Source organism: Rosa rugosa, chromosome 5, assembly GCF_958449725.1.
Source record: "Rosa rugosa chromosome 5, drRosRugo1.1, whole genome shotgun sequence".
In the NCBI taxonomy this organism is placed as follows: domain Eukaryota; kingdom Viridiplantae; phylum Streptophyta; class Magnoliopsida; order Rosales; family Rosaceae; genus Rosa; species Rosa rugosa.
In genome coordinates this window covers 25,418,214-25,443,378 of record NC_084824.1, presented here as the reverse complement: position 1 = coordinate 25,443,378, position 25,165 = coordinate 25,418,214, and the positions used below count along the sequence as shown (strand labels likewise).

The following is a 25,165-nucleotide window of genomic DNA, read 5'->3' as shown; positions in this document are numbered from 1 at the left end:
TTGATTAAGTAAAAAATGGTGGCTTACTTTCCAACATATGATAGTTGTAAAGATTGTATTTACAACTCATCTATAGCTAAGTTTCTTAAGCTGTAAGAAGCTAGTTGTAACCTCCTCTATTTAGTATAAATAGAGGTCTTGTGTTATACAGTTGTTATCCCATGTTGGTGAGTGAAAATAGAGAGAGAGAGAGAGAGAGAGAGAGAGAGGAGTTTAATTAGAGAGAAAATAGAGATTTATTCTAAAACTCAATTGTCTTTCATTTGTTAGAGTGTATTTCCTCCTGTTATAAGAGAAAGGGTATTGTCAATTGTGCTCCTTATTGTAGGAGAGAAATTGTTGTATCTTTTTGTTATAGTAAAATCCTTCTATAATTTGCCTATCATCTTGTGCTTCACTCGTTTTCATAGTTTCTACTTCAGTTGTAATTGGGTGCCCCATACCACAACGATCCTAACATGTCATGATTCCATTTCCCGGAGGGTTGAACCAATCCTCAAGGACATTATACAAAACAACGCTGAATCATTATATACGACCTCATAGAAGGTGGTATAAGGTGGTATTCCTCTGGACTCTGACAGAAGAGCTCCCTAGTTCATTCAAAATAACGCATGACAGGTATTTTGCAAGTAGAAACAGAACATAGGAATGCAGATTATAACAAGCGCAAAAGATCACTTTTATTCAAGAGACAATGAAACTGTTTAGAAATTTTGCACTTCCAATGCTGAGTAACAGAAACATAGAAACAACTTGAATACATTTCAGTCACCAATTATAAGTAAATATTTGAAATCTCATAGATTCAGGTAAAGCCTTATTAAAAGAAGGAACAATATAGAAAGCCAAGAAATGTTTCGCATGCCCCCAACATGCCTGTGTTCTGCTCCAAATGATAGAATACTAGAAAGTTACTACTTGACCATATTAGAAGAGAGAAGATCGATTGAGATGACGTTGGCTTCTCATCTACTCCAACTCCAGCACTTCTGCTACTGGCAGTGAAACTAGAGTCTCCTCGTAAGTAACAGTTTCGATTGGAGAATTATCATCGTCCTCTTGAATAATTCTCCGAAATGTCATTGTGCTGGGATTATATAATTGCAAGCATTTTTCATCATAAGCCATCAAAAATTCCCCATTGTCCAAAATGCAAAGAGGTTTCAACCCGTGTTCATCAAATCCATGGTCTGGACCTATAACTGCTGAAGGAATATGTAGGACTCTAGTCCAAGATTCCCTGACCCCAAATTCCTTCATCACCCATATGTTAAGATTGGGTTTATCGAGTCCAGAATGTACAAAGAGACAGTTTCTGGTAGTCCCGATTCCCAAGGAGCTAAGTTCGTGGCTGCCACCAGGTCCACAGTCAGGTAATGGCAATGCCTCCTTAAACCTGTTCTCTGCTAAATCAAATGAAATGATGCTAGACCGCAGAAAGCTAAACTTGATCCAGTGTATGGATCCATTTAAATAGCAACCCTGCAGGTCTTGCAAGTTTAAATTGACACACTTGAGGTCTATATAAGTCCTCCATGCATTCCTCTTTAGTGAGTAGACCTCAATCACAGTTTTAAGATGATCACTGTATCCACATATTACTTTATAGTCTTCAGTAGAGGGATCATAACCGACACCATGAAAATTCATATCATCCTTCCTAAGAGTAGGTTTTGGAAGCACCCTCATATCTCCAGTAGATGGGTTCCATAACACAAGACCGTCACGCCCATCCATTCCTAGACCTACCAGACCATGGCACGAACCCAAGAATATCAAAGTTGTGTCGGGCTCGACTACGGCTGGACAATGTACCTCTTTCATTGCAACACCATCCTCATTATTCAGGGCTTCATAATCAACGGAAAGGAGAGGGTTGGGGTTGACTGACAAAGGGGCGTACAGGAGCCGGGGTCTGTTTAGGTTGATGCTGGTGATTAAAGCTTGCCAGGGCTTGCATACACACTCAAATCGTTTTAAAGATTTCACTGGAAGCCTTGAGAGTATGTCACGAATTATCTCTTGGTGGATGAAAGGGGTCCTTCTTTTCAACGAGTTCGGCAACGTCAAGTCCACTCCTTCCATGTCCAAATGTAGTTAACAAATCTACACAAATCGCATCAAAACAACGAAGAAATAAGCAAACAAGACCAAAAGAGCAAAAACAAAAGCGGAACTTGAAATATGGGATCAAATAGAACATAACAAAACAAGTCCTTACAAAATCGTTGCTCATTTTCATGTGAACCCATCCAAAAACAAAAAGATTTCACGGGCACAACAGTTGGTTATGTAACAAATTTAGGATGCGCATTTGGTGATAGTGGGTTCCCCTCATTACTTCTCTGGATACAGAGAGAGCCGAGTAGGTGAGAATGTGACCGGACACAAATCTTTATGTGCAAATAGTCTTCGTCTCTTTTTGTAGTATTTTTTTTCTCTCGATCTTAGGGGTGAGAATGTGACCTCTTTCCCTTCCAAAAACAAAAAAAACAAAAAACTCTTTGTAGTATTTTTTTTTCTCTCGATCTTAGGGGTAAAATTTATCACCATTCACTTCATTTTTTATTTTATTTTTTTAAAGCACTATATTATATGAATAATTATCCGAAATGAGTAACATTTTAGGCTCATTGGAATTTATTTTTTTTTCCAGGGAGATTGTTCATACAACCAAAATTTTCTCAACAAAGACAATCTTTAGATTTCCTAATAATATCACTTTTTTGTAACGGTTTTCCGATGATGGCAAAAAGTGTTTACGGAAGTGCCAATAAACTGTTTATTGGAGGTTAGTAAAATTTATTTAGTGGAGGATTGATGGCTCTCAATAACTTGTACATTTAATTTATGAATGTAAGTTAGCCGAGTTTATATATTTTGGTTTATAAATTAGAGAGAAATAACTACGTCATTGTATTGATAAAATATATCTATACTATTATTATGAGAAGAGAGCTTGCTCTCCAAAACTGAATTTTTTTACCAATATAACCTTTATATATTAAAAAATTATGAAATATAATTAATCAATAAGGATAATATTGTAAATTGTAAAATAGAAAACAAAAGAATAAAAAAAAAAACAGAAAATGTGGTAGTTGTACGAGAAGTTTTTTCACTACTTTTAACTTCTCTCCACCCACTATCCACACACATAGTGGGTGACCCCTGTTAGTTAACAATAAAGAGAAGCAACCATTAAATGATGATGTTTTGTACCAGTGTATTGAATTGCCGTTGTCCAGGAGCCAATGTATTGAATCGCCGTTGTCCAGCAACCCAAGTATTGAATCGTCGTCGACGCACACCACCGCGCTTTAACAAGCAAGCAAGAAAAGAACAAATATTGAAGAGTTCAGGATTTAAGAAAGTATGAGTTTAAACCACAACTGCACACTTATTTATACTGTTTTTGGTTCTTTTGAATAAAACCGACATTAAATTTGAATTTATATATGGAAATTTGTAGCGTGATAAACGCATGTCTTTAGTCAATTCCTCTGCAAATTTGGAAGAAATTGTAGATTTGTTGCCAAAGATATGTTTGGAAAAATCACTATTAAATACCAAAGAAAATATTGTTTAGAAGTTATAAACATACTAAAAATAATCCTAAGATATATGATATTACCTAAAAAGCCACTACGTTACCATAAGTACGTAGATATATTATCTAAACCGAACAATGAACTTAGACCTGACAAAAGATTCAGATGAATTAACTCTAACCGTCAAAGCCTAGGGTTTAAACAACAATAGAAGTTCATTTACTCAGCCCCTAGTGCGTCATCATATCGAGTCTACTTCATGGATTCTGTAGGGGTGGGCAGAAACCGAACTGGGAGCAGAAAACCGGCCGAACCAGGTAGGAAAAGGGGTTTCGGTTACCGAACCGGAAGAAACAGTGAAGAAAAATGCATCAAACCGGACCGGACCGGGTCGAATCGGGTCAGAACCGGGTTCTTTTTCTGAACCGACAGGAATAAACCGAACCGGCTGAATTTATATAATATATTAATTTTCAGTTAATTTTTAATATGTGTCAACGTCTAATTGCTTTTGGATTGGTTTCATGTGAACTTGATCTTACCTGATCATAAAAAACCCTAACCTATTCGAGACCCACTCTCAGACTCTCTCATTCACTCATTCATTCTTATCTAGCCGCTTTCTCGGCTCTCTCTCTCTCTCTACTCTATCTCGAAAATCATACACAAACCCTGAAAATCTCCTCATCTCTCGCCGTTTTGCTTCATCTTTCACTTCACCATCGCCGTTTTCTTTATTTAATTTATTTAATTTTTAATTCTTAATTTTTAATTTTCACTGCACCGAAGTTCTTCTTCAATCCGCAACAAGAAGCATCAGAAGATTGAAGTTAAGCAGACTCGATCTGAAGACAATCGTGCAGACCTCTTCACCAAGTCAGTACCAAAGTCTACATTCCAGAAGCATGTCCAAGGTATTGGTCTACATAAACTATCTGAATTACCTGAAATGTAATTTTCAGGGGGAGTCGAAATCAGGGGGAGTATCTTGAGGAGCCGCGAAGCTGTTGCCGGTGCTGGTAGAGAAGTAAGAGAACAGGATCATGGATCAAAAACGATGTAATACAACCTGATCTCATTTTATCTCATCTAGCAAAAATCTTCCACAACAAAAACCCAAGCTCTATTTCTGTTCCATCTGTGGTAAGGTGCAGATCCGATTTTCTTTTGTTCAATTTTATTGTTATTATTATTATTATTATTATTTAGATCAGATTGGGTTTAATGGTTTCTGTCAATATGGTTAAGAATTATGGTTTATGAATTCCGAATTATGTATTGCATGATATCAACTTAAAGATCTGGAATATTGAAAGCTAATTTATGGTTCATGCCTTTGTACTTGTGTAATCTGGGAACTAATAGAGGGAGCCAATCGAGAAATCTGGGATGTAAACTAGAAGATTTGGAAGAAGTTCTTCTATGGGAGATTGGAAGCTCGAAGCTTGATGAAGTTGAAGATTGATTCATTTTGTTTTTTGTTGAAGCTTGATGAAGTTAATCTATGGATTCTTTTGTTTTTATGGAACTTTGATTCATTTTATTGTGTAATTAAGTACTGGTTTATTGTTGATGATTACTTGCAGAACTTGATTCAATTCAATTTAAGTGAGAAGTGAGAACTTTGCTGGGAGCCTGGGACTGGTTGTTTAATTGAAATTGAAATGGGCTTTAAACTGCTTAATTGGAGCAACAGGCTTTAAACTGTTTAATTGAAATCAACTTTAAAATCTAATAAAAATATGATAGTTAGGCCCATTAAAAATGACCCGCACCGAACCGGGCCGAACTTATATTTCGGCCCAACCGAATATGTCGGCCCACGTGAAAGTCAATCAGTTGGCGGTTTGACTTTTGGCCCAACCGCATTGACCGGTTTGAAAACGGTTTGGGCCCAAAACCGAACCGGCCCGAACCGTGTCCACCCCTACAGTTCATGGCAATCGTATAGAAATTGGCTAAGGTTATTTTCTCTTTTGTGCACAACTTCTGGAATAGTTTGTGCTTCTTGCGTATGCCATTCCTGAAGGCTGTAGTCATAGTACGATCATCCAAACCTTCAGTGCTCACGACCTTATCCTTAAACCTAGCTTAATAGTACGTCCCTGATCGACTCATTGTTTGTTAATCGTAGCATGTTGAAGTAATTCATTGACATCCCATTACCCGTATAACAGTAAAAAAATAGTGTGGAGCGAGCTAAAATCCTCTATGGATTCCTTATAGAGGTCCTGGTACCATATAAGCAGTTGCTCGACTAAACTGGAACACACTAGCTACAGAACATGCTGTCATCGTTGATCCTTGTCACCATTGCTCCTTTGTAATCCCTAACATGTGCATATATAGGGGCATAATCCTTCTTTATATTTCTCGAACCTCAGCATATTGACCCCTTAGAGGGTTCTTTTTCCTAGATTTCCCTACTCAGGGAACCCTGGCCATCTCAGTCACCTGCTTCATGGTTCGAATCTTGGCAAGATCCTAATTGGCCTTCTTGAGTTTTTCCATCTTGCACTCTAAAGCTGCTTGCCCCCTTTATCTCCCTTAATTTTGATCTTTAGTCATGACTGATGTTTGATAGGAGCATAATATGCGACATTTATATTAATATTTTCCTACATTTTATCACACTATTTCTCTTAATATAAAGTATTAATGTTTGTCGTTCCAAAAAAAAAAAAGTATTAATGTTTGTTTTATTGTTTTAGGATTCCTATGGAGCAAAGGAGAAAATAAAGAACTTAAATGGCACATGAGAAGCATGTGCAACATTTAATGAGACATGTGCATGGCTTGTGGAGATTAAAACGCAGAAAATACATGTATTTGGCACATGAGACGCATGAAAGGAAAAATCAGGAAATCTGCCTGTGCATATCACTCAAATTTGACAGAGCATTGAAAGCATCTCACAGGACGAGCTATATGACGATCTTTATATTGGTGGAAAGCCTCGGATGTCTAGTTTCCAGAGATTTTTACGGTTAATATATATCATTTATCTAAAGGAACTTATGGCCGATTTAGTACATGAAGGTTAAGCTATGGGGTTGAAGCGTGCGTTATTGGAGCACGGCCATCCCATTAGTTGTTATTCAGGTTGCACCGTCTTCATGGCTTTTTGCAGCTACGTATACTCAACAGACTTTTTGATTTTGTTGATGTCCTGGTTCATGGACAAGGTGTGGTTTTGGAGATGCGTCTGCTTTATTTTAAGTTGGTTAAACTAATACAGCTAATTCTAGTTAAGAGTGTGGAAAAAACCCTTCAAACTTACTGAACCGACTGAAAGTTTTGGGTTGGTTCAGTTTTTTATGTCCAAATCTTGAAGCTGGTTTATTATGAAACTATATAAGCCAATTTAGGGGATGAAATCAGCTGTCCCTAATTACACTATCCCCATTCTGTCCTCATGCATTCATTGGTCCACAAATAATAAAAAATGGAACAAAATATTAAGAAAATATTTTCTTAATCTTTGTGGACCAATGAATGCAGGGGGACAGAATAGGGATAGTGTATTGGGGACAGCTGATTTCATCCCCCAATTTAGAAGATTTTGTTATGGTTCACGAGTTTCTAGAAGATTTTTTATGTCGCACGCGGTATGATGCGCAGGGGTTGTAGTTGAAGGGGTAGTGTATTTTTATCACAACTGATTGTTCAGTACCATGTGTATTGTTCACAGAGTTGTTTTTTATATTCTCCATTGTAATCCTTTGTGATAGTAGCTCCCACAACAAGAGTTAATCTTTGAGTTCTACTCTTAGTGAAAGCACCAATTTGTAAAAAGATCATAAGTTTTGTATCTTTTATATGATTGATGGCTACCTGCAAAACAAAATCAAAACTCAGTGTGGTATCTGACAAAGACTCTTCGACGATCGATTTAATCAATACTAAATTTTGTGTTTTTCCCTCCTCATATGGAGTATGACATGTGAGGATAAAGAGTCTTTGCATAACCAACCCTAGGGCAGTTACTTATCATTCAAGTAATGCAAGTTTGATATGAATTCTACTTCCTTAGGCTAATTCAAGTATTTTGATTACCACAAGCCTTGTGACCATATATAGGCCGGCCGTTTCCATGGGGATTTCGTATAGATTCCGTAGGATATTAAATCACTTAGAGATTTTGTTACGTTTTAGGTGAGGTTATCTCATTATTAATAGAATTTTACCGTATTCTAGGCCTACTATCACAAATCCAACCTCAACTTCTGGAGCCTACCTGCTCCCCATAATAATAACTAGTTTCCAACTAAAAAACCCTGATCATAGCCCTTAGATCTCAATCATCATATTACGATACAACTCAATATTGCTACTCAAGATTATTTGTTTTAAACTGGAAAGCCATAATGACACTACAACGTAGCTCTCACCAAACAGCTACTCACCAGGCAACCACTGGGATCATCTCACCAATAGCACTCACCAAGCAGGAGCTAGAATCAACTCACTCATAGTACTCACCAATCGGCCACTGAAAGAAAGATGCTGGAAATAACGGATCACATTAGACAACTTCTCATTATATTTAGAATATCTATATCCTGCTACCAACTCATATGAAATGAGGAATGATTAGAGGGTACTGCTGACTAGCTTATCATGCCATCTGGAGGATATTGCCGACCAGATAACGTGTTAGTATAGGAACTTGTATGTTGGCATTCCCTTTATACAAAACTAGAGAGTTCTAGCTTAAGAGTGTGTTTGAGAAGAATGATCTTAACAATTGGAATTGAGGTTCATGGCTTGAAACACAAGACAAGATCCTGCTGACTCGTATGGAAGGTCTGGTAAGATTCATTCATTGCATTTTGCATAACTAAGTATTGGGATTGACAGCTGTGCGTCAATCCCTTAGTAGTCTGTATTGAGTCCATGCATGGTACGTTGTCTGTGTGTTCTGTTTTCCAAAGGAAGTTTTTTTTTAAGTGGTTATGTCAGTCATTAAGTCCTTGATGCGTTATTTATGCATATATCTTTTATCTTTATGATACAATATTCTTTGTTTATCATGCTATCTTTTTGAAAAGGTTGTTTCCTAATTGGTGTCAAACTGTTTAATACAATTGATGATACCCTAATTGTTTTAGGGGGAGTCTACTCTTGACGCATATATATGTCCTGCATAAGGGTTCTTTTGGTAAAGCTTTGCACGATAGAAAAGTTCTTTTGTTTCATAAGGCAAAGCTGTGTCTTGATCATTAATTCATTTGTTCCATGTCTAAGTGAGTTAGTAAGTCAAGAGTTCATTCATACATCATCCATATCATTCTCATGCTTGAAAGATCTACGAGTTCAGTTAGGAGTCAAGCATATTCAAGAATTGAAGATTGACGAGTCGATACGTGTGAAGTGCATCTAGAGGAAGGAAGCAAATTTGTGTGAAGTAGTTCAACCGGCTTGAATGAGTTTAGCTAGAGGTAACCGCGTTCAGAGTTATCCGAGAGGTTGTAAGTCTACTTTGTAATTTGATTACTATCTTATAGTGTGTGCTTGAGCACTTGGCCTTCAAGAGTTAAGGCCACGCAGTTGTTTACCTCACCTTGAGGATTTTTACTGCGCAAACATCTTCTGTGTTTCCTGGATTCTTATATGTGTGTTTGCTTGTTACGTTGATCTCTGCTTGTTCTATTTCTCATTGTCTTGGGATAGCAATCTTATTACAATCCTTAATATCAGTTTCGATTTTGTGTGTACATTCCAGAGTGTTGCCTATTCACCCCCCCCCCCTCTAGGCCATTCTAGTACTTTCATTTGGCATCAGAGCAGGTCACTAGTCTTTCTAGTGAGATCTGTGGGTTGTCTAGGATGGATCGTGATAGAGAGCGTTCAGGGTCTATAAATTGTCCACCCTTCTTTGATGGGGAGGATTATTCTCAGTGGAAAGTTATGATGCAGGCTTTCTTGCATTCACAAGATGAACATATCTGGAATATTGTTGAAACTGGGTGGGAACTTCCCACAAAGGAATCTAAGTCTAAAGCTGCTGAGAGTTCTGAGACTATAAAAGAACTTAAGCCGAGGAATGAGTGGTCAGTAGCTGAAGTGCGTGACTATAACAATGATGTTAAAGCACGACACAGCTTGTATACGGCTCTTTCTAAGAAAGAAAAGAAACGTATTGGAACTTGTAAGACTGCAAAGAAGGCATGGGATCTTCTTCAAATGACTTATGAAGGAAACAAAAGAGTTAGGATTCAGAAACTTCAGAAACTAATTACTGAGTTTGAAACCATGACCATGGGAGATGATGAATCCATTGATGATTTTCATTCTAGGCTCATAAATGTGACAAATGAGTGTGATAGCCTAGGTGACCCTATTGCTGAGAATAGGATCGTTAAGAAATTCCTTAGGTCCTTGCCTTTGAGCTTTCAAAACAAACAAACTGCCATTGAAGAGGTTCATGATCTAGATACCTATACCTTGGATGAACTTCTTGGGAATCTTCAAACCTTTGAAATGAAAATCAAGCCAGAGAGGAAAGTGAAAACCATTGCTTTGAATGCTGTTAGGAAAGAGGATGAAAAGCCAAAAGAAATAGTAAAGGAAAAGGATAGTGATTCTGAATTTACTGCTGAAGATTTTGCTCTTTTGTCTAAACAGTATAAAAAATTTCTGAGATCTGGCAAGTCTTTTCAAGATGCCAGGAACTCCTCTGGGTCTAGTTCTAGGAGAAATTTGAGTCATGACTATTTTTCAGAAAAAGACACTAAAGCTAGGTTCACTCATAAGAAATCTTCTAATGATAGACCTAAGTGTTTTGAGTGTCAGGGATTCGGTCATCTTGCGGCCGATTGTGGAAACAAGAGATTCAAGGCTCGGTCAAACAAGGCCATGAACACTACTTGGAGTGACTCTGAGTCTGATTCTCATTCTGAGTATGGAGAAGAAAATGTTGCCTTGACAGCTGCTCTGCATCATCCACCCTCAAGTGAGTCTGAAGGAGAGGATCTTGATGGTGAAGATACAGTTGATCAAGCCTTGGCAGACAAATATCAAGAAATGTGCAGAGCCTCAACCAAAATGATGAAGCTAAATAAATCTTTGAGCGATAAACTGAGTCTGGCAGAACAAGAGAAGGAGGGGATTGCTGGGCGTTTGCAATCCTGTACTGAAAACTGGGAGATTGAGAAAACTGCTTATGTTGATCGTATCAAGAGTCTGCAAGAAAATTTGAACACTCAAATTAGTCTTGTTAACTCTCTGTCCTCTGAAAAACTGAGTCTAGAGCTTTCCTTGAAAGAATCACAAGAAATGTTCTCCAAGTTTTCCATAAGTTCTGAAAAGGTTTCAAAAATGATTGGCATTGGAAAAACTGAAGGGGACAAGAAGGGATTAGGATATTCTACAGGCACTACCTCTAAAGAGTCAAAGCCCATCAGGTTTGTGAAGGGAAATATGACTTCCAAGACTGAAAACTTTTCAACGTTTAGAAGGTTCATCCCTGTTTGTCACTACTGTGGTGTATCTGGTCACATTAGACCTAGGTGTAATCTTCTCAGAAAAACCTTCCAGGGGTTGAGTGTGTCTAGAAGGTCAGTTCAAAATCTGTCCTTGGAAGTCAAACTGAAAGAACATCTGAAAGAGGTTAACAGGATTGCTAAGCTTGTTTCAATCCCGAAGTCCTTGACTCCTAAATTGAGACAAATCTGGGTAGAAAAAGGATCACTTTCTTGTCATGTTGCTTCTGTGAATTTTCCTTGTTCTGATTCAATTGTCACTGATAATACTTGCTTGCATACATCTGTGAATTCTAATGATTCAGACTTCATAGAAGCTACTTGTCTTGTTGCCTTAACTGTTTTAGAAGCAAGAAGAGCTGACACTTGGTACATTGATAGTGGTTGCTCTAGACACATGACAGGTGACAAAAGCTGGTTCACTTCATTCTCAAATGAGTTCACATGTGGTTCTGTCACTTTTGGAGATGGGAGGAAAGCAAAGGTAATGGGCAAAGGGAGTGTTTGCACACCAGGTATCCCTAACCTGCAAAATGTTCTATATGTGGAAGGTTTGCATTCTAACCTGATCAGTGTGAGTCAAATGTGTGATGATTATGAAGGTGTTTATTTCAACAAGAAAAATTGTGTTGTGCTTGATGATGGTGGTAATAGTATCATGGGAGGAAAGCGCTCCAAAGATAATTGCTTTTGCATCCATGCAAATGAAACTAACATGCCACAGGTATGCATGAAGATCAAAACCTCAGATGATATTTTGGAACTCTGGCACCAGCGGTTGGGACACGTAAACTTTCAAGATCTTGTGAAGCTGTCCAACAAAGAAGGTGTCCGTGGCTTACCAAAATTGAGTGGACAAACATATATTGTTTGTGAAGGGTGCAAGCTAGGTAAGCAGACAAGGAGCTCACACCATGCAATCAATGAAGTCACAACCTCTCAACCATTGGATTTGATGCACATGGATTTAGTTGGGCCTATTCAGACGGAGAGTATAGGAGGTAAGAAGTACATTCCATGTTGTTGTTGATGACTTTACACGATTCACATGGGTAAACTTCTTGAGAGAAAAGTCTGATGCTTTCACTAGTTTTAAAGGACTATGCAAAAGAATTTTAAATGAGAAATTCTCTTCAAATACCTGCATTGTTCGGCTTAGAACAGATCATGGTACTGAGTTTAAAAATGCATCTTTTGCTAACTTTTGTGATGAGCTTGGTATTATGCATGAATATTCTGCACCCATCACACCTCAGCAAAACGGTATAGTTGAAAGGAAGAACAGGGTTTTGATTGAAATGGCAAGGGTATTGTTGTGTGGTTCTGGAGTAGCACACATGTTTTGGGCAGAGGCTGTCAACACTGCTTGCTACACTACAAATCGTGTTTTTCTTCGTCCAGGTACTGAAAAAACTCCCTATGAAATGTGGAAAGGTAAGAAACCCAATGTGAGTCATCTAAAAACCTTTGGTAGTCCTTGTTTCATTTTCCGTGATCGAGAACATCTTGCAAAGTTTGATGCTCGTAGTGATAATGGTATTTTTCTTGGGTATTCTTCAAATAGTCGAGCTTATAGGGTGTACAATAAGAGAACTAAAGCTGTTCTTGAAACGATCAATGTAACTATTGATGACTCTGTTGTTCGTTCAGTGCCTTTCTTTGCAGATGAAGATTATCCTCCACTTAGCAAGGATCAAGTACAACTTGGGGGAGAAGGTGATCAAGAGGATAATGAAATAAATGAGGCACTATTCGGTGCTCCTCCGGTACACAGACGAGGACATAAGCAAGTTCAAAAGGATCACTCTGCTTCAGACATCATTGGAGAATTGAACGATGGATTGAAAACTAGGAGCCGAGCAGCCCATGAGGTAAGTGAATCTGCCTTGTTCTGTTTTGTGGAAAATAATGTTGAGAAAATCAATGAAGTTTCACACTTTGGCTTTATTTCGTTGATTGAACCTAAAAATGTCAAAGAAGCCTTGTGTGATGATGATTGGATTAATGCAATGCATGATGAGCTTAATCAATTCAGTAGGAATGATGTGTGGTTTCTTGTTCCTAGACCTAAAAATTGCAATGTTATTGGCACAAAATGGATTTTCAAAAACAAGACTGATGAAAAAGGGGTTGTCACTAGAAACAAAGCTAGACTTGTAGCTCAAGGGTATACACAAGTTGAGGGATTAGATTTTGATGAGACTTTTGCCCCGGTTGCACGACTCGAATCAATTCGACTTTTGCTTGCGGTTGCTTGTCATCTTAGGTTTAAAGTCTATCAAATGGATGTTAAGAGTGCTTTTTTAAATGGTGTTTTGCATGAAGAAGTTTATGTAGAACAACCACAGGGATTCACAGACCCTCACAATCCCGATCATGTGTATAGACTAAAGAAAGCTTTGTATGGTTTGAAACAAGCCCCTAGGGCTTGGTATGAGCGTTTGTCTGCTCATTTGCTGAGCAAAGGATATGAGCGTGGGGCAGTGGATAAAACACTCTTTGTTAAGAGAATTCATAAGCACATAATGATAGCCCAAGTATATGTGGATGACATAATATTTGGGTCTACCTCTGATACTCTTGTGAAAGAGTTCACTACAGTGATGGAAAGTGAGTTTGAAATGAGCATGTGTGGGGAATTAAATTACTTTCTGGGTCTGCAAGTTCAACAATTAAAAGAAGGTATGTTTTTGTCACAATCCAAGTATGCAAAAAATTTGGTGAAGAAGTTTGGGATGGAAACAGCAACTGCAATCCCCACACCCATGAGCACTAGCACAAAAATTAGTGAGGATCTTTCTGGAAAGAGTGTTGACCAAACACTATATAGAAGCATGATAGGGAGTCTACTCTATCTTACTGCAAGTAGACCAGACATTTCCTTCAGTGTCGGTGTATGTGCTCGACATCAGGCAAATCCCAAGGTATCTCATCTTGAGGCAGTAAAGCGCATCATCAGATATGTCTCAGGTACGTCCAAGTTTGGTATCTTTTATACTTTTGAGACTAATGTGGAAGTTGCAGGTTACTCGGACTCAGATTGGGCAGGAAATTTGGATGATCGACGAAGCACCTCTGGTGGCTGTTTCTTTGTGGGCAACAACCTGGTGGCTTGGCATAGCAAGAAGCAGAATTGTATTTCTCTTTCCACTGCCGAAGCGGAATACGTTGCAGCGGGAAGTTGTTGTACACAGATGATATGGATGAAGCAGATGCTTATGGATTATGGTTTCAGCCAAGGTAAGCTTGCTATTTTTTGTGACAATTCAAGTGCCATCAATATCTCAAAGAATCCTGTTCAACATTCTCGCACTAAACACATTGATATTAGATATCACTTTATTCGTGATTTGGTTGAAAAAGACATACTTGAACTTGACTTTGTACCCACTGAACATCAGTTAGCTGATCTGCTTACTAAACCCCTAGATCACACTCGCTTTGCATCACTTCGTAAAGCTATAGGGGTATGTGCTAAACTCTGATCCTCTCCCTCCATTTCTGAGCCTAGTTACATTTGCATGCATGTACTGTGTGTTCCATTCAATTAGTATAGGTGCATGTTTTGTCTCGTTACATTGTTTCTTAATTCTAGTATAAGGATTGCATGCATGACTGCAATCCCTGTGATGGTTATGGAAAAATTTGACTTGTGGTTGAGGCATTTGATTCCTGATTTCATGCTTACTGGTAATCCAATGACAAGTGTTCCGACCTTGCTACACCTACCAACCTAGGCGTCTAGCATGAACCAAGGTCTGTGGTCACTCTTGCCCCTTGATCTAATCACATGCACACTTGAATCTCTTGTGGGGATCACACCTTGTCCAAAGTTTGTCTGAACTTGAGGTTTCTCAATTACTGGGTTCGATTCTGTTGTGTGTTATTTTGCTCCTTCCAAAATAAAATATACTCTTGAAGGAGCTTGGCCAGGCTATTCCCAAAGTAAACAGGCCTCGGTCGTGACGAACGATATGAGGTTTGGGAAGAAACAGGAATGGTTTGGTCCCCCGGTGGTTGTTTGATATTATACCTAGTGATTCGAGTTGATAAGTCCTTGGGGTATCCTTGTTATACTTAGTGCCTTAAGACCAACTGGTCTGAGAGCCACTGACGTAAAACTCGCTACATGGGTCACTACGGTTGTGCTTTAATGTCCGGAAAAAAAAAAAAAAAAAAGGGAGAAGGGTGTTATAAGGATGCGGATTCCATTAAAAAATAATAATAATAATAATAATAAAAAAAAAAAAATCATCATAATAATATGGATCCTTGCATGTGAACACGTTTTTGAGGCCTCGGTTTGGCTACTTCGATCGAGTTACACCCCACATTGATTCTTGTTCACTTTTCATTCAAGTTGGGTGGGCACATATTTTTGTTCGTGTCTAAATTTTCTGGGTTGGCTGGTTGTTCTTGGTTCTCGCTTAATTTTGTCTTACGCGGTAGGTGAGTAAATTGTTACAATCTTCACTTATGCCCATTTCATTGAGATTCACTCTCTCACAGGGATCTAGTCATGCCTCATTGCTTGCTTCATCATCAGGTGTGTGCTTTTCATTTTTTTTATTGGCTCAGATTGAGGGGGAGTTGCTCACTACACCCTGTTAGCCCTTGGTTTGCTCCATTCTTCTTGTTCCTACTAGGGTCCTTGTTCGTGTTTGCAGATTACCGGGTACAATATATCAATTGCACACCACTTGACATTGGTCTTCATATTGGGCCTTGATTATACAATGTCAACTCTGTGCTAAATTTCAAAAAAAAAAAAAACAAAAAAAAAAACAATTTAGCACCATTTTCTCTTGACATGGGAGGCTATCACGTTGCTCTCCCGGCTGGTGTTCGCTTTGAGTTTATTGGTTAGGCCCCCTTGTCATTCCTAGACAAAAAGGGGGAGAATGATTCTTGCTAGCTAGTGCTTACTTCCTGTTTTGGTTTCCTTGGTGCTAGCTGATTTTGTTTACCTGAACTATTGGTTAGAAGTTGATCTTGTGACTGTTGTTAGCTTTGAACTTTTGATTAATGCAATTTCAGTTACTTTTCACTTGGTATGTTGGTTGAGTGTTTCAGGTACAATGAAAGTGTCAGATATGATGGAAGACGTTTGCGTTGAGTTTAGGATTAGTTGAGTGTAGTTTTGTATAGGAATGCCAAAGGGGGAGATTGTTAGTATAGGAACTTGTATGTTGGCATTCCCTTTATACAAAACTAGAGAGTTCTAGCTTAAGAGTGTGTTTGAGAAGAATGATCTTAACAATTGGAATTGAGGTTCATGGCTTGAAACACAAGACAAGATCCTGCTGACTCGTATGGAAGGTCTGGTAAGATTCATTCATTGCATTTTGCATAACTAAGTATTGGGATTGACAGCTGTGCGTCAATCCCTTAGTAGTCTGTATTGAGTCCATGCATGGTACGTTGTCTGTGTGTTCTGTTTTCCAAAGGAAGTTTTTTTTTAAGTGGTTATGTCAGTCATTAAGTCCTTGATGCGTTATTTATGCATATATCTTTTATCTTTATGATACAATATTCTTTGTTTATCATGCTATCTTTTTGAAAAGGTTGTTTCCTAATTGGTGTCAAACTGTTTAATACAATTGATGATACCCTAATTGTTTTAGGGGGAGTCTACTCTTGACGCATATATATGTCCTGCATAAGGGTTCTTTTGGTAAAGCTTTGCACGATAGAAAAGTTCTTTTGTTTCATAAGGCAAAGCTGTGTCTTGATCATTAATTCATTTGTTCCATGTCTAAGTGAGTTAGTAAGTCAAGAGTTCATTCATACATCATCCATATCATTCTCATGCTTGAAAGATCTACGAGTTCAGTTAGGAGTCAAGCATATTCAAGAATTGAAGATTGACGAGTCGATACGTGTGAAGTGCATCTAGAGGAAGGAAGCAAATTTGTGTGAAGTAGTTCAACCGGCTTGAATGAGTTTAGCTAGAGGTAACCGCGTTCAGAGTTATCCGAGAGGTTGTAAGTCTACTTTGTAATTTGATTACTATCTTATAGTGTGTGCTTGAGCACTTGGCCTTCAAGAGTTAAGGCCACGCAGTTGTTTACCTCACCTTGAGGATTTTTACTGCGCAAACATCTTCTGTGTTTCCTGGATTCTTATATGTGTGTTTGCTTGTTACGTTGATCTCTGCTTGTTCTATTTCTCATTGTCTTGGGATAGCAATCTTATTACAATCCTTAATATCAGTTTCGATTTTGTGTGTACATTCCAGAGTGTTGCCTATTCACCCCCCCCTCTAGGCCATTCTAGTACTTTCATAACGCATAGGAGGGAACTGCCTATGGAAATACTCTTTTCACTCTATCTGAAGTATTTGAATAACATATACAAAATGGGCGATGACTAGAGGGTACTGGCGACTAGTCATTTCATGTCATCTGGAGGGTACTGCCAACCAGATGATGCATCGGAGGGCACTGCCAATAAGATTACTAGGATACGATCGCTAGAAGGTACCGCCAACCAGATGATGCATCAGAGGGGACTGCCAGCCAGATTACTAGGAGGCGATGGCTAGAGGATACTCCGACTAACCATCTCATATCATCTGAATAATATTGCCGACCAAATGACGCATCGGATGATATTGTCGACTGGATATATATTTTGGAGGGTACTGCCAACCTGAATATTGTCTAGAGAGTATTGCCGACCAGGTAATGCATGCATGCACTGATAATATAGTTAACCTCCTTAATGACATTCGCCCATAAGTCTATTTTATCAACTCCCCACAACTAATTCTCTTACATCTCAAGGGAAAAAATATAATCATAATTACATCACATATTTAATATCATTCTTTGTTACTCAAAATTCAAATATGGGGTATTCATCGAAGAATCGTATCTCGAAAAACTTACTCAAGTTCAATACTACTGTCAGTAATAGAATAACATTCAATTAAGTCATAAATCATAATATTCAACTAACAATCAACTCCTATCGGAAATAAACTATAAACCATAAATTCAAGTTCAAGACGAAACTTTGAAACCCCATTAATTAATTTGTCATAATTTCTCAAAAATCTGAACTCATATCGGAATTGGCTTGAACTTCAATAATTTTATTAATTTAATAATTTGAACAACCTGCAGAAAAATTACTATGATCCAACAGTCGAATCGTCACGAATCGAAATCTGACATTTTTGAAATTTCAATGCTTCCCAATTGTTCTCCAATGGCCACGAAAATCATGTCAATGTGTTCTCAATGAAGAACTCTACCTAACAAGCTAACAAAGGTGGCCAGAGGAAGCAGCACGCGTCACCAAGAATGCCTGCGCATGGGCCCCACTCGCCACATTTCCTACCCCAAATCGGGGGCTGAGACCTATGCCAAATTTTTCATAATCATAAACATAACAACATCTATAACTGCAACAGAGTAATTATGAACGAGAGAGGTAGAATTGACCTCAAAAGTTTCGGCAGCCCAAAACTTCGACCCGTCGATTCTCCCTCCTCAAGTTGATTCGATGAGGAAGAGTTGTGTTGGAAAGAGGACAATGAGAGCTTCAAAACCCATATGGTAGTGCTAGCTGAAATAGCCGAAAAATGAAGATCGAAACGGGTTGTCTCCCACAACACCGCGAGCATAAAATTCTCAAATTCGTCCTTCCTCAAAGCCAATCGATGTAAACCACAGCCATGGATCTTAAGAGGGAGAGGAGGAGGTTCGAATGACACCGGTGGCACGGTGTCAAGTGTTTGGATGACGATGATTTCTCCGGATCACGGTTCGTATAACAACATGAATCGGGTCTAACCTGGATACCTTTCTCCATATTTGTACAGTCTGAGAGACATGAGGGTACCCCAAAATGTTAGGGTTCGACCTTTTTATACCTAATGTCGATATTTCTCCTATGGAAGTCTCCAACAACTCCGACGAAATAATTAAACTTTTGTAGACCGTATTTTACTCATATAAATTCCGATTTTAGTGTGCCACATGTCCACGGACTCGGTTTAACGTGGTCTGCATATATCATCAAGGAAGTTTCCTAAAAAAATGAACCGAAGAAAAAATCAACTTAGAGTTCCCCCTAAATGTTTGAAATGAAAGTAAACGTAAAGATTTCGATCATTTACGGTCCAAATGACCACTAAATAGGTAAATCTAGGTATGGCGTGTTACATGTAAGAGCGGTTAGGTGGTCGATAACCTTCTTGGGGATTAGCCACCCCTAAACGCTTACCCTTTAGAGTATGCCGGTCCTTGGAGTCTTTTGATTGTAATGACGAAGTCCAAATGTGTGCGTAGCTGTGAGTGTTCATGATTGGCGCTATTGTGATTGCTATGGTTGGTTATTGGTCTTGCAGATCAAGCCATCATGTAACAAAGGGGGAGGATTCAGTGCACCGTCGTGCACTTGCACCGACATAAATGGATGGTTAGATTATATTAAATACACTACTAGGTTATTAATAAAAATATTAATTATAAATATCAAGGGTTAAGATTATCTTATAAGTATTGAGTCATTTGCACCGTCGGTGCATAGAATAATTTCCAATGTAACAACATCACACGTATTTTGGCCTCGTTTGGTTCACGGAAAGGAAAGTAATTCCTTTGTCTTTCCCATAGGAAGGGAAATGAAATTTCCCAACAACTTTCAATTCCGATGTTTGGTAACGTAAGGAAAGTTATCAGGAAAGTCGTTAAAAATTTGTTAATAATGTAATAAAATAATATGTTGTGAGTAATAAATGTAAGGAAAGAAGAGAGGAAAGTGATTCCTTTGAGATTTGGAAGGAACCATTTTCCCCATTATTTTCCCTTCCTTCAGGAAACGATTTCCTTTCCTTTTGCATCTCAAACGCAGGAAATGAACAAATTTCCTTTCCTGATGCTTCCTTTCCACGAACCAAACGTGGCCTTTGAGTCATGCATCGGTTTTGAAAATCAGGAAATAATTAAGTTGGTTGTTCTTCAATGATGTTGACCATTATCATCTCGAATTGAGACGTCTCCCGGTTGATAGACATGACTAGAGCCGCAAACAGCACCAGCATATTGATGAAAACTGACGAATGAAGCAACTTGAATGTGGGGCATCTTCCAATATTAACATAGACCTTGATCTGATCAATTAACTGCTATTGGGTCTTCATATGTAGTAATGCAAGTAAAAGATCAGTGTGGTCAAACGGCCCAAAGGGTCAAGGAAACTGATCAACAAAGTAACCATTCAGTAGTTAGTAGTTTACATGTAAGTTGGTATAGGAAAGAAACTACTTGTATGATGAAAAAAAAAAGTGGTTCTATTCATACCTCTTAATTTGCTATTTAAGAAAACTACTTGTATGATGAAAATACCGCCTGAAACTGTTGATCAGCCATCTACATATATCGCACCATCGCAAAGAAACCATTAAGCACCGGCCAACAAAAATTCCATTACTGGAAATAACTTACAGAACAAGTGAACAACTCCTTGGCAATGAACTCAACTGAAAGTCATCCGCTTCTTATTAACATGCTCATTTTAAATGATAGTTTTTTATGGTAAAATTGGCTCGTTACCTCAAAAAAAGAATATAATGGTAAAATTATACAAGAAAAATAAATAATAATAACAATAATAATAATAATTGACTGGAATCACGAGGTTGGGTATTAATTCCTTTGTCGCACATGACATGTGTATAATGTTAGCCAACTATATACCATTTGGAACTGACCATGGCTGATGTCCCAAAGCCCCTTTATGAGCCATCCAACCACCCAGAATCTCACTCTCCCAGTCCCAAAAACAAAAACACAAAGAAGCCCCAAAACAGAGAACATCAAAATGTCCAAACTCAGAGACAATCCCATCTTAATCTTGTATCTTGGCCTCCTCCTAATCCTTACCCATTTCTCAATCTGCAATGGGGATTCAGTTCTTGACCTCAGTGCACTCAAAGGAAGTGAAATTGATGTCAAGGTTGGGGACTTCATAACAGAGCCAGAGATGGACTCAGAGATAAGTAGAAGAGTGCTAGCGATGCAGAAGAAGTACATAAGCTATGAGACACTGAGGAGGGACTTGGTTCCTTGTGCAAGGCCAGGGGCTTCATACTACAATTGCCATGCTGTGGCCAACCCTTATAATAGAGGCTGTGAGGTCATCACAGGATGTAGAGGTACACATGACATCAAAACTTGAGAAAGGGAAGTAGCAATTCATTTTCTTGTTCTTCGTGTTGTATCTGATGTGGGTTTTTAGTTATGAATGTATATTTGAGACCCATATGTTGAAATTCTATACTAAATTACTAATGTTCACTGGCATAAATTGGAGAGATCTAGGGTTTATCTGTGATTGGCGCTGCTTACATGAATTTTGGGGATTTTCTTTCTTTTTGGCAAAATTTTGGTGGATTGATAGATGATTGTGTCTTCATTTATGAAGAAACCCCTAAAGAAACCCCTAGGGGTTTATCTTTTTTCTTCTTCTTTTTTTGTGTTCTTAAGAATAATCATAGTCAAATGCAGCTTCACAGCTTAGATTGATTATGAAATTGATCAGTGGTGCAAGTTCTTGGGTTTCTGAAACAGGCAAAAGTTTGGTGTGTGGTTAATGGTAATAGATGGGGTTGGATATTCTCTTATGAGGAAGACAGGTAATGTGGGTGGAGGACAGACGGATTGGAGCAATGGACTTAAAAGGGAAGACAAAACAAGTTCTTGGAAATGTTAGGTTTAGAATTTGTCCTCATTTTTGTAGGTCAATCTTACTTTAAAAAGATTAGATGCCCTGCCCTACCCATCCTCCATTCATAATCATAAGCTGGTCTCAATAGATTAAACCCCTTGGTAGTGTATATATCTTTTTCAGCTTTAAAGAAGGCCAAACACGGAAGCGAAGAGGAGATTCAAACTCTGTTTTTGGGTATGGGATGCTGTTGATTACCACTAGGTACAAAGCACAACAGTAGGCCATATATGGAGTCAAATTACTACTATGCAGTGCAAATTTGTTCTGTTTAGCTCGTGCTTTGCCCTGGTACACCATCCATGTTCTCGTTATATTAGCGGTGTTTTTTTTTTTTTTTTTGGTCTAGTGCAATACCACTCCTCCTTTCACATTGTTGCTTCTGCGGTTCAATGTCATTGCATATTAAAATTTGAATATATATAAGCCATTGGGCTGTTGCCTCAACTGGTGGCAGATTGAACTGAAAGAACATTACATGGATTAAGAGTGTGATAGGTAACCAACGGCTGGTAGTATAGAAGGCTATTTCCATTCTACCACCTGTCCAAATGGAATAGCCTTCTGTGCTCGCACTTCAAGCTTTTCCAACGGCTGGTAGTATAGAAGGCTATTTCCATTCTACCATCTGTCCGTGGCAAGCGTGTGATCTGCTGCAGCAGTACTCTCCTGGACAAAAATGAGCACAATAAATGTCAGAATTTAGTGTCCGCCATTTGAATCAGCATAGAAATCATGCTTGGATGTATTGGGGGTAACGCAGTTATCATGCTTGGAAGTATTTGGGGTAACGTAGTTATCATGCTTGCAGTTCCCAAGTAATGGGCTAACATGAAGTCATGAACACGATTTACAACACTACAACAAATACCCCACAACATCATTACCAGGGCTGGTCAGCGAAGTTCCTTCCTTTGTCTAATGCCACTAATAGAGCATCCCTTTTCTCTGTGAATCATTTGAATAGCTTAGTTGCAGTCGACTGGAAAAAGCCTTGTATGTATAATTGTATATGATCCCAGTTCAAGCTTTTCCAATTGCTGGGAGCACAAAAGGCTTTTTCGATTTGACCACCTATCCACAGTAAAGCTCTACACAGGAACAGAAATAAATCAAGTGATCCTCAGAGATTGATACTACCTAAACTAGATCTCAAGTATTAAACTGGAAACTTATGCATTCACTGCATCCAACTTAACAGCTAACACCACAAATTCAGTATCTATTTAAAAATAACCTCAGTTCCATGGCCAAGAAGGAGCTGTTACATTCCTGTTGAAGTAAAATCAGCAGTATTCCCATTACTGCCCATCGCCGGAATTGAGTTGAGCAAAGAATGTCGGAATTTGTTGCATTTATACAGTTATACTTCCCAAATGAATAATTAAGAGAAATTTTACTATTTTGTAATCGTTTTAGAGTGTCTTATAGTAGGCCTCGCTTTCCATTGGGACGGCCCTAATAACAAATCACAATCCTATTCAAACTGCATATGTCCATGTCAATGTTAATGGATTTTTTGTGAAAATAAGTAGTGACGGTGGGTTTAAGTGAGGGTTGTGAAGGATAAGAGGAAGCTTAAATAGCCGAGCCGCACGCCCGCACCCCCTGAATTATCAACTAACTTAGCTAGAACAAAGAATTCCAAGGTGAGATTGGAGTTCTGAGGTCAAGAATCTTCTTCATCCCCCCTTTCAGTCTTTTAATTCGATCGTATAAGAGATCGATATGGCAAACTGTAGCAAATTGCATGTGCCCGACGAAATCGTGGAGGAAATCCTATCGAGACTACCTCCTAAATCCTTGATGCGATTCAAATGCGTCTGTACCTTGTGGTGCAATCTTATCAAAAGCCATAGTTTCGTAGCCAAACACCTCTCCAATTCTCTACGCGCATCCTCATCCGTTTCCATTCTTTTCAAGCACACCGTTGAGAAGATGGTTGACCATGAGATATCTAATGAAGAAGGGTCGATTCTATTGTCATTACTTAATCGCTGCAACGATGATGTTGACGACCTTTTTTCAATTGTTGTTGAGAATCTTAATGTTCCGCCTCCTCTGAATCAGATAGGATTTTCCTCATATCTTGGAATTGCTGGTCATTGTGATGGTATAATTTGTCTGAAACTTTTTTATGGTAACGTTGTTTTATGTAACCCAGCAATCAAGGAATTCAAGCTTCTTCCCAAGTCTGTTCTTATCCTCCCCAATAGGGACTCTTTGTATCTTGCCTTTGAATTAGAAAACTACACTGAATTATTGGGATTTGGCTATGACCCCAAAGGCAAAGATTACAAGGTTGTTAGATTGCTAGTGTATAGTTTGTTTTCTTATTGGTTTAAAACAGAGGTATACACAATGGGTTCTAATTCTTGGCGAGAGATCAAGACCAAATATACCAATGATTATCATTTCAAAGATTGCTGGGATAAGCAACAGCTGTTTTACGAGGGAAAATATTATTGGCAGGTATGTGGGTTTGACAGGGGCCACAATCTCGTCCACAAGTTCATCCTTTCATTTGATATGGGTGATGAACTTTTTTATGAGATATCGCTTCCCTGGCAAGATACAGAAACATATGGAGGGACTCAAGGGAGGCTTGCAGTGTGGAAAGGCTCTATTGCTCTTGTTTCCTTTGAACATGAAATTGTGGGTCCTCAATCCTTCGACATATGGGTTATGATGAATAACTCCTGTGGTGTCAAGAGTCCGTGGACAAAATATTTGACCATAGGACCCATGGAAGGCATTGACATTCCAGTGGTTTATCCGTTGGTATTTTGGAAAAATGACGAGCTTGTTATGGTTGCTGTGGATGGACGCGTAGTCTCGTATAACCTTGGTACACAGACATTCAAGTATCTTCCTATTCATTTTGTTGAAGATTTTCCAGACACTCAAGCGGTTGTTTATATGAGTAGCATCGTTTCCGTTGAGGGAGGTGACAAACTTGAAGGCATAGATAATACTGCTTTTTATGGCATCATGACACTTCCAAATGGCAGGTTGACGAGTGCTGGACCACATAAATACTCCTACTACTAGAATTATAGCTGTAGGACACCATCAAGTTTTGGTGCTAATTGTTGAGAAGGCCACCAATATATTCAATAACCACTATGCAGCCACCAAATCATTGACAGTGCTCTGTATTGCAGTTTCTATAGAACATAATATGTGATCGATGGCAAAATTTGAAATTACGAAGATTATTGTCTTGTCAGCTATCATTTCAGCTGTCAAATTAGCTTGCACACTATTTTTACTCACGAAGTGCCTACGGTAAGAATGGTTTTCAAATTTATCGTATGGTTTTCAAAAAGTGGCGTCATCTAATAGGCGCCAAATTGGAGCTTTATAATCTTTTTTATTTCTCATAATTAT

The 25,165-nt window shown here is 38.5% G+C and overlaps 2 protein-coding genes across 2 annotated transcripts; one reads left to right on the top strand and one right to left on the bottom strand.

Moving 5' to 3' along the window:
- Positions 1-972: 972 nt before the first annotated feature.
- Positions 973-2,088, bottom strand: LOC133711430 (F-box/kelch-repeat protein At3g23880-like). The gene has a single exon (XM_062137558.1). The coding sequence runs from the start codon at positions 2,086-2,088 to the stop codon at positions 973-975; it is 1,116 nt and encodes a 371-aa protein (XP_061993542.1).
- Positions 2,089-23,466: 21,378 nt separating this feature from the next.
- LOC133711428 (F-box/kelch-repeat protein At3g06240-like) lies at positions 23,467-24,826 on the top strand. Its single transcript, XM_062137557.1, has one exon. It carries the CDS (start codon positions 23,504-23,506, stop codon positions 24,824-24,826), a length of 1,323 nt encoding a protein of 440 aa, XP_061993541.1. The 5' UTR covers positions 23,467-23,503.
- The last annotated feature ends 339 nt before the right edge of the window (positions 24,827-25,165 follow it).